This window comes from Mercenaria mercenaria, chromosome 9 (assembly GCF_021730395.1).
Source record: "Mercenaria mercenaria strain notata chromosome 9, MADL_Memer_1, whole genome shotgun sequence".
Taxonomy (NCBI): domain Eukaryota; kingdom Metazoa; phylum Mollusca; class Bivalvia; order Venerida; family Veneridae; genus Mercenaria; species Mercenaria mercenaria.
Window position 1 is genome coordinate 31289670 of NC_069369.1, and position 10757 is coordinate 31300426.

The following is a 10757-nucleotide window of genomic DNA, read 5'->3' on the forward strand; positions in this document are numbered from 1 at the left end:
TTTAATGCAAATGTAGTACATTACTAAGAAAGAACCTGACAGTATTGTAAACACCATTTCTGAATAATAGATTGCAATATACTGATAATTTAAGGAAAGCTAAAATGTGATCTCTTCTACAAATATTTCAAATGTTATGTGGTGCATGAACTTTGAAAAGAGCAAGCAAGCTTCTTAAAGCATTATCAAGATTATGTCTATAGGTTAAAAGGGTTTGAATATTTGAGAAAATGTCTAGGAAAGAACATATACCTTTGTGTGTAACTCTGTATAGTTTTCTGGATGTGTAGATAAATGCTTTGGGACTGAAGACATCCCAGGTATCTTCTTCCTCATACTTGACCACCTCACTTCCTGAATAATAAATACATCATAGTGTCAGTATGGTATCAATACTGTGTAATGATTCAATCTTGCAGAATAACTTGCTGCCAGCAGGCTAAAGGTGGAAGGGGCATATAATATGACTTTGGTTATAAAGTGGCTGCATTGTTTTTTTTGTTGTGATCATAAATTGTATTATCGGTGATTTCTTGTTATTTTCTATTTTTGGTAATTGTTATTTCATATATTTGAAATAGCTAGGTTGATATTTCATTAATATAGTTAAAACTATTGTGAAATCTATTTCTTTTATTACCTCCCTTTATGGCTCTGAAAGTATAAGTTCATGTGCTACACTGAAAGTAGTGCTGCAGCTTCTAACCAGGTAAGTGTTCTTTAACTTGACAGCTGTTTTAAATAAGTATCTATTTTTAATATAGAATTTAAAGCACTATGGTCATTTAAATATACTATATACCTCTAAAGTCTGAAAATTCCTTATACTGTCTTGTCTCTTCTGTCTCTTGGGGTCCACATTTCTGTAGTTGCTGGAAGCCACTGCAAGATCTAGCTCATCAATAGGTATTGTCTCCACAGTGCCAACACTAAGATTTGATGGTCTTGATTGGATATCAACAGGGTGAATTCTTGGTGTGTACCCAAAACTCATCTTTGCTGGATGACTGTCATCAAAACAGTTATATACATGTAGATAAAATAGTTCAGTTTTAATAATCTATATACGATAAACAGCTGTATTATCCTATTCACATATCTTACGTTATCTCAGATTTAAATGTACAGATTCCTTTCAAATAAGTTAGAGTGGAAACACTGTTTAATTCATATGCTCTTAGCATCCAGTGGAAACAAAATCAGCATTTAAATCCAAATCAGTAGCAATGACAATTTCATCGGAAATTTCCTCCTTTATAATTTTGGTCTTTCAAGTGTTTGACGGAAGTGGAGATATTGCCCATAAAAATAGCTCAATATTTCCTAGGATTGCCAGGGCCTGCCCTGGCCAATAATTGACTGTAGCCAAATAAAAAAGAGCTATTAAAATCATAAAAAAATATGTTTAAAATTGCAAAATGGACCATCAAATTTGTAGCCATATTCAATTTGAAAAATTTGTAGCCAAAGTGGCATTTTATTAGCTACTGGCTACAATGGCTAATGGCAGAGCGGGTCCTGGATCACATCAAATTAGTTGGACTACCCCCCACCAAGTTCTGGCTGCCAAACTGTAAGGCAGTGGCTAGTGAACCGTCACCGGTGCAACAGACCCGAGGTCTAGTGCACCGTCACCGGTGCAGCAGACGTGAGGTCTAGTGCACCGTCATTTTTGTTATATACAAAATATAGCCTTTCTTTGAAGTATAATTATAACATCTTGTCATGGGTAATATACTGTAAGCATGACCATTATTAAAAGAATTAAGTAATATAAACCTTTACTTACCTTTTAATTTACCGATTTACCTCAATGCGCTATCTTTGTTCTTCAGCAACAGTATTATTCAACATTTACTAAGATATTTCTGAATAAAAACACTGTGTCGCTACCGGCAACGGTCTGTTATAGAAAGTTTATTATGGGGGAATGATTTTTAAAAAGACTGTTCAGTTATGACAGAATGAGTATAACTGAAAGAAATTAATAATTTTGAATTTTCATAAACATGATAAATAGCATACTAGTATATTCACATCAATTTAAGATTAGTTATCGTCTCATGATCAGAGCTGCCAACACAAAGGGCAAACACGCCCAATCCAATTACAAAATAACAAGCAACCCAACAACGCCTACATGTGTAGACCTACATCCATTGTCTTAATTTAATCTTTATTGTCTTCCACAGTTTTTATCATAGATTTCATGAAATGTAGCTATTGTAATTAATAATATAACAAATATTGAAATTATAAACATTTTTCACCGTACATGTACATTATAAAATATTTGCTTGCAAGATGTCAATATTTCCGAATTTCAGATTCCATAAAAAATAAATCCTCAATTGTCACTGACATGATAAATCTGAAATTAAGATCCAATTTCAGTTTTGATATGTCAGATATATCCAAATACAGACAATTATCAATCTTATATATTCAACTTTAATTGACAAAAATATATGGTACTCATGAAAACAGAAAAGTAAAAAAAAAGAGAAAAAAAAGAAATTCATTCTGCCATTCGGAAATATCTTAGTAAATGACGGATACTACTGTTGCCGAAGATCTAAGATCAGCGCTTTGAGGTAAAACGGTAAATTTACAGGTAAGTCGAAGTTTATCTTACTTCATTCTTTCAATTATCTTTTTGTGTATTACTGGTGAAAATATCTTTTGATTAAACTTTACATAAAGGCTATATTTTATATATAACAAAAATAACGGTGCACTAGACCTCGGGTCTGCTGTACCAGTGACGGTGCACTAGACCTGGGGTCTGCTGCATCGGTGACGGTGCACTAGACCTGGGGTCTGCTGCATCGGTAACGGTTCACTAGCCACTGACAAACTGTAAATGTTGGGTTGTTCTGCATAACCACTGCTCACGGAAAAAATAAATGAGAACTTGTAGTAATTGGCAGTGGTGAGAATATGCCTGTGAAGAAAGTGTGCATGTGTTTGTGGTTTTCATGGGCCACTTGAAATAAGGAAATTGAAAGAAAGGAAATTGTAATGTAATGGCCTATTATTGTATTATTGTGGGCCTGTTACTTTATTATTATGACATGTTCATACTTAAATTATTATTTTATTTTAAAGAGAAGAAAGAAAGGAAATTGTAATGTAATGGCAGTTCAGGACATAGTTATAAAATAATATAGAAACAGTTCAGTATTCTAAAATATTGCTTCTCCGAAATATTGTTCTCTCTGTTTTATACACATGTATAATTGTATATTGCTATCCTAAGGTTAACAAAGTACAGTTTCTTCTCTGTACCAGGCATACAGGTAGCAAACTGGACGCTGGCATATTTCCATTATACATTGCAGATTCATGCAGATTCAGCAGTCCGCAGAATGTCGTATCACCATATTTGTAATAAAGCTCGGACATATAAGCTAATTACTAACAATGCTCTTGGATATATTTCCTATATAACTCTGATTAACGGGAGAAAACGCAGAACGGCACGGGGAACCGAATAGATTAGACTCTTTTAGTTATTTGGGCTAAAACACCTTGGGTTAGCTATCATTGTCAGTGCGTCTCACTTTTCCTTAAGAACTTGGGTTGAACTTTAAACAAAAACTGTTTGACTTTCAAAGTGTTGTTTACTATTCCTTGTCACCGGAGTTTATTACGTGACCGTGGAAAAGGCTTTAAAACCATATATCATTACTGTAAAAACTGAGCACAGGATATACTAGCATCATAAACTATCAGCTCTGAGTCAGCAAAGTAACTCCAATACTGGTCGGATGCACTTTGGCCGAAACAAAAATTCCTGAGTAGTTAACAAATTGCTTACACATCCGAACTTATTATTAACCGAATACAGTACAGATTCAAAGTTTTAACATTCAGACAAGGCATTGTGCTTAGTTTTCTGCTAAATATGCTTACTGTATAATACAGATAGATCAGAAGTCTTCAGCCATTCGTGTCATCTTTCTTAATAACGATTTTCCCTAAAATTTAATCATTTTGTCGTTGTTTTCATAAATACCATGGAAAATTAAATCAACTTCCGGATTAAATGTGACTTCCGCTGACAGGTTAGAGACCACCAATTGTTTTCTCAGTACATCATCTACATCTACATATACGTGTTACATCAGCGCAGTCACTCTTGACTATTATGTGATGGGTGGTTACTAGGCAGAAAAGGTAAGAAATGGGTTGAAAAGTAGAAAAGTTAGAAGTAAGTAAGTTCAAAGATAGAAGAATATAACAGTTTTTCCCAGCTGCGTTTTCGCCTGCCTCTCCCCAAGCCTCTTCAGTTGTGGTGGCCACTGCTGACACAGCATCGAGGATCATCGATGGTTTACTTACAGCTGGGACCCTAAACAAAATTAAATAGAGAGGTTGGCCAGCCCCCGCTTAAAGGATACTAAGTCGGGGGCCTCTGCAATGGATGCAGGTAGGCTGTTCCAGGAAGTGATGGTTCTGGGGAAGAATGCATTTTTGTAGTAGGCGGTAGATGTTGAGATAGGCCTGTACTTCAGAGAGTGTGCTGAGCGAGTGGATGACTTCGCAGGTGTCATGTAGTCTTCTTCTCTGATGTCTACTAGGTTACTAACAATTCGGAAGAACATGGTGAGCTGTGCCTTTGATCGTCTTGTTTCCAGTGTTTCCCATCCCAAATGGTCAATCATGGATGTCACGCTGCTAGTATTATGGTAGCGGTTGGTGACGTACCGCGCCGCCCTTCTCTGTACCATTTCCAGTTTGCTTGTCAGGTTGGTAGTGTATGGATTCCAAACAGAACTGCAGTATTCTAAGTGAGGTCGAACTAATGAGTTGTAGGCGTTACTTTTTACTGATTCATTGGAGATTCGAAGATTTCTGCGGAGGAAGCCAAGGGTGTTGTTTGCTTTTTTACTGATCTTGTCAATATGGGTGTTCCAAGAGAGGTTTGATGTAAGGTGTACTCCAAGATATTTTGTTACAGAATCAGTTAAGATGTGACCTTTGAGAGTGTAGTTGTGAATATATGGTTTCCTTTTTCTATGTACTCTTAGAATGCTGCACTTTTCTGGATGGAATGACATTCCCCACTTCTTTTCCCATGCAGCCAAGTTCTTCAAGTCTTCTTCAAGGATGAGTGAGTCTGCTGGAGAGTCAATTTGCCGGTACACTATGCAGTCATCTGCAAACAGTCGTGTCTTGGAAGCGACTTGTTGGGGGAGGTCATTAATGAAGGCCAGAAACAGGATAGGGCCGAGTACACTGCCTTGGGGTACGCCACTGATGACTGGTTCTGGCTCTGAGGTAGCCCCATCTACTGTGACCCGTTGAGTCCTATTGGTTAAGAAGGCCTTGATCCAGGCTAGGGTACTCCCTCGAACCCCGTAGTGGTCCAGTTTGGTCAGAAGTCGAGCATGAGGGACACGGTCGAAGGCCTTCGAAAAATCGAGCACAGCCAGGTCGTGTTGTTTCCCTTTGTCTAGGCCTGCTGTTAGTTCTTCTACCAGAGTCAATAGTTGTGTCTCACAACTTCGCTTCCTTCTGAACCCATGTTGACTGTCTGCTAGGATGTCATGGTTGTCAAAATGTGCCATCATATTGCTAACTATTACATGTTCTAAGATTTTGCAACAGATGCATGTAAGCGAGACTGGCCTGTAGTTGCTTGCTTTGTAGCGTTCACCCTTTTTAAAGATAGCAGTGACATTGGCTGTAGTCCAGACTTCCGGGATTCCACCAGACATGAGGCATTTCCTGTAGATGATGCACAGGAATGGGGCACACTCATTTGCTAGTTCTTTCAATATCCTTGCTGGGAGCATGTCTGGCCCAGTTGCCTTGTGTGGGTTCAGCTGTCTGAGGAGCTTCACAATCCCTTGGGTCTCAACTTCAATGTCCGGCATGGTAGGAAATGGGTTGCCATCTGGTTTGGGTATAGATGATGTGTCCTTGTAAAAACGGATTTGTATTGTTGATTTAGAATGGTTGCTTTGTCTATTGGGTCGTTGTAGAGTTTGCCTTTATCTTTCAATGGAGATATGCCACAGTTGTCTTTCTTAAGGGATTTAATGTATTTCCAAAAACGTTTCTGCTTGCCTGGTCTCTGGTTGTTGTCTTCGGCCGGATCTTCAATAAGCCCTTCTATATATTTCCAATACTGTTGTCTCTCAGTTTTCTGTGTATAACCTCTGGCTTTTAAATATTTCTCTCTATCACCTTGTTTCTTAGTGGATTTCTGTCTGTTATAAAGCTTTTTTACTCTTCGAAGGTTGGACTTTACTAGTTTATTAATCCATGGCTTGCTAACTTTGTTGCCGGACACCAGCTTTGAAGGGATATGCTTATCCATAAGGTCTTTGAGCTTCTCTTCGAAAAGTTGCCAAGTCGCATTTACATCAAGGCTCGGTGTGGTTGAAGTGTAGGACTCGAAGAAGTCTGCTAGCTCCTGTCTAATTTGAGTGAAATCAGCCTTCTTATATATATGTACTTTTCTTGGAGGTTTCTTGAGTTTCATAGGGCGTAAGCTGGACTCAATGAATACCGCCTCGTGATCGCCTATGCCTGGGAGAACATCACACTTATTGACCAGTGTGCTATTGTTCGTAAAAAACAAGTCAAGAATGTTGCTACTATAGTTAGATATTCTAGTTGGTGATGTGACGATTTGTTCAAGGAAGTGATCTCTAGTTACATCAATGAGTTGTTGGCATTGTTTGGTGTTCGTTGAGCTGGTTTTTGGACATTCATTCAGCCAATCGATGTCTGGGAGATTAAAATCCCCTCCTAGCCATGTGTGGGCACCTCTCGGTATTCTACCAAGAGCACGGTCAAGATGATCTAGATAGTCTGGATTTGTTTGAGAAGGCGGCTTATAGAAGGAACCAATATAAAGATGCTGTGACCCCCTAATCTTCACCTTGCACCAGACAACTTCACAGTCATCTTGCAGAGAAATTTCTGATGGTTCTTCGCTCTCGTAGGTGTTGGAAACTAGAATAAAGACGCCACCCCCTTGATTACCAGTCTGCCTGTCGCAGTAGATTTGCACATTAGGGGTTCTACGCACCATAAACCGGTTTAAGCTCCCCAGTGGTGTTTTTGCCACTGACCGTTCCAAGGCGGTGCCCCACTGTGTTCCTATGTTTATTCGTTTTGTCCTCATGTGTTGGCTTTGTGTGTGTGCGCGTGTATGTGTGTGTGTTTGTGTGTGTTTGTGGTGTGCACGTCTGCGTGCTGTAAGTTTAGTTTTGGGGAGGCTGCGACTTTGGTATGTGGCATTCCCTGTTTGATATTTGTCTTTGTTTTTTTTCTAACTGACCAATCAGAGAGCTGCATTTTCGAGTACCTGCCAGTTTCCACTTGGTATAACGACGTATATTTACAATGAACATATAGTGACTTTAAAAATAAATATCACACTATCTATAATCTATATCTATATACTGCATCACGCCTCTTTTCGAGTATTATGTGCAGCTGCACGCCTATACAAGAAATTTAAAAGTATAGAATGGACAGGAAAATAAAAGTAATACACGATGTGTATTGCAAGCATGAAATACCATTGATAGTGTTAAAAAGCAAGACGGATTTACAGATAAAAGCAGTGTAAAAACAGGTCTATCATGTTAAGTATTGTGTGCAAGTTTGGTCACACCCTGCTTAAACTGGTTCAGGGTGGGAGCTTGCAAGATACAAGAAAAGATACAAGTCTTGTGTTAAGAGTTGTTGACATTGACGTCAATTTTGTCAATCGTTAATTCTTGGTGTCCTGATTCGAATTAGTGTTACAAGCGGCAAAGGTACGGCTTTGTCCCATCTTTAAGGTTCCCAACATTTTTCTGGGTTCTAGGGGAAATAGCCCAATATCCCTAAAACTGATATCTTAGTTTCACCAAAAACGAAAATCATATGAATAGTGATATTTTGCAACTGCCTATTTGAGTATTTTCCACTGTAATGACGTGACCCCTGTTTACTTTGTTGGCATGGCAGGAGAACTGATTCATGAAAATTACAATGAACAGCCTCCTACTTGATATCCTGTCCTAACTAACACTTGAAAGAATAAGTATGGCTGTCAGCCATATTTACCATCTTTCTCTATAATCTTTCTGCCATGTTTTTATTTTTAACAACCTACTTATTTTCTTCTTTTTACTATTTATATATAGTCAACATATTCTCTTTTAATATTCTTAGTGGTTTGACATGCCAACTGTCTACGACTCGCAATGGGGTTCGACAAAAATTAAAGCACAGATAGGCAATGACGTATCGTGATTGAAAACAGGTAGGCTTAAAGTTAATAAATGTTTACGAAAATAAGCCATATTTCTATTCAAGAATCTTTTTATTTTACTTTTTTAATTTCTTAAAGACTATACCAGTAAATAAAACTTATTATGAGTGTATGGCACACAAGAAGAATGCTGCTATGTAAGTGTTGATAGCAGTGTATGGGACAAGGAAGCGATTGTCACGGCCCTCATCGATGTGGGTTCGAGCCTCACTCGGGGCGTTGAATTATTCATGTGAGGAACCCATCCAGCTTGCTTACAGAAGGTCGGTGGTTCTACCCAGGTGCCTGCTCGTGATGAAATAATGCACGGAGGGACACCTTGGGTCTCCCTCCACCATCAAAGTTGGAAAGTCGCCATAAGATCTAAAATTGTGTCGGTGCGACGTTAAAAAATCTATAAGAAGATCCTTTGGAAGCACAGAATGCAAGTAAGCGAAATAATAGCACACTCGGTTTGATTGAGTCTGTTCATGAGAGGTAATGGAAAGTGCAACACCCCTCACGCCCCCTAGCACCGGCTTAAGCGGACTGCTGTTACAAAGATATTGAATGGACTCCATGATCCCAAACGACCAGAAAATATAAAAACGCATAATCCAATACGGGGAGACTTTTTACAGCCGCCACACAGCACTTAAAGATTGCTGTTGTGATAGTTAATAAAATCTATAAGAAGATTTTTTGGAAGCACAGAATGAAACCAACAAAAAAAATGATAGTCACGGCCTCTGGTCAAACCTCCGACTGGGATGTACATTGAAGTGGACATATCAACAAGCTGGTAGGTGATCCAGTATAGTATGATGACTTTACAGAGTTGTTTCTATGTGTAGATTGGTATAGTATTGACACTGTTGGGTCGATTGTAATCATTGTAATAGTATTCGAATCTAGCAGCTCGTGTCTGGACAGCTTCTACCTTGTTTACATTGGTCTTAGTTATTGGGTCCCAGGCGTTGGCTTTGTACTCCAGTTGGGGCGAACCAGTGATTTAAAGCATTTTGACATTTTGATGTTTCTTGGGAAGGAAGAGACAAGTTAAACTGCCGTTGAGTTATTTAACTTCCAGGTCATGCTGTTGATGTGACCTTTGAAGGTTAAGTTGGAGTCAACGGTTACATCAAGCTACCAAGCACAATGATTTCTGTCAGTGTCTTACTGTGAATGTAGTAGGTACTGATAATTGGGCGCTTCTTGATGATGATGCGGATGTGCTCACACTTATCTGCGTTGAACGCCATCTGGTTATATGCCACTTTAACGATCACACATTAGACATGATAGACGAGGGTTAACATGTGTCATTGATTAATTAGGGGATAACTTGATTCGACTGAAGGTTTCTAATGACTAATACTTTATTCGTAAGCTAAAACAATTCTGTTTGTTTTTACTGACAAAATAGATAACATTAAATTTACCTTTTGTACATAATTATGGTCGACTTTTAAAAGTGAACAATATCAATGATAGATTCATCTGATCATTTTATCAACATAATCTATATATAACAATTGTGTAATTCGGGGCATCATCTCATTAAAAATGATCTCATAAATAAAATAATTAAACTAAATATGTCCAGACCATGCATGCTACTAAAATCTGTAAGAATACCATTCTGAAGCCTAGACCGCAACCAGACGAATTAATTGCAGGATTAGTTGCAATAAAACATGCAATACCCATACACGCGCGATTTGAACTTTGAAATCTCCATTGCAACTGACCGTAGTTAAAAATGACTGTTTAAAGGCATACATACTTCTACTAAATACTTCCAAATAATGTAATGTAAATCTCAATTTTATATAAAAAAAACAAACAACTAATTCTGTCCAAAGAGAGATTTTTGTTAATATACATGAAAGGAATTCAAATTCATATTTTCAAAGTTATCTGGTCACTTACAAAATTCAAATAGCAACAATAAATTTGTAAATCATGAAATTTAAAAATTAAATGCAATTAACACCAGTATTAAAATCATAAATTTAGTCTTCTTTAATTATAATTCCACATTGTTTTAAAGAAATACGTAAACTCACATTTATTGGGGTCATATCTTAAAATAAATGTTGAAAATAACGGACAAAATAAGGTTGACAATAGTCGTATTTTTCTTGCGATATCCAAATTATAACACTAAATAGCTGCTGAAGTTTATTAAAATTTATGTCATTACAGTCCAAGATTTAATCTCAGGGTGACAAATTAACAAATTGGGTGGGGGCGCTTGTGGGGGGGGGGGGGGGGGGGATGGAGTTTTGGGTATTAGAAAGAGGTGGACTTCTAGGGAGGAAACATTTTTGGATGATGTTTTACTTGGGAATTGTCTTGGAGATTGGGGGAGGGAGTGGTGTGGGGGTAATGTTCAAGAATACGTACATGTGTGCATCACCAACAGAGAGCTTCAGGATAGTTCTTCTTTCTCAGAGTGTAAATGTATGTGAACGTACCATTTTAGGAATACGCA

The 10757-nt window shown here is 37.8% G+C and overlaps 1 protein-coding gene across 3 annotated transcripts in view; it reads right to left on the reverse strand.

Annotated features, from left to right (window-relative positions):
- Nucleotides 1-4051, reverse strand: part of LOC123546843 (transient receptor potential cation channel subfamily M member-like 2) — a 73458-nt gene extending 69407 nt beyond the window's left edge. For all 3 annotated transcript variants that reach the window (XM_053551154.1, XM_045333455.2, XM_053551153.1), the window contains exons 1-3: nucleotides 3916-4051; nucleotides 803-1007; nucleotides 253-354 (exon numbers count right to left, since the gene is read on the reverse strand). In XM_053551154.1, the coding sequence (XP_053407129.1) occupies nucleotides 253-354; nucleotides 803-994 (294 nt within the window). In that variant the 5' untranslated portion in view covers nucleotides 995-1007; nucleotides 3916-4051. The remainder of the gene's footprint in view (nucleotides 1-252; nucleotides 355-802; nucleotides 1008-3915) is intronic.
- Nucleotides 4052-10757: the final 6706 nt, after the last annotated feature.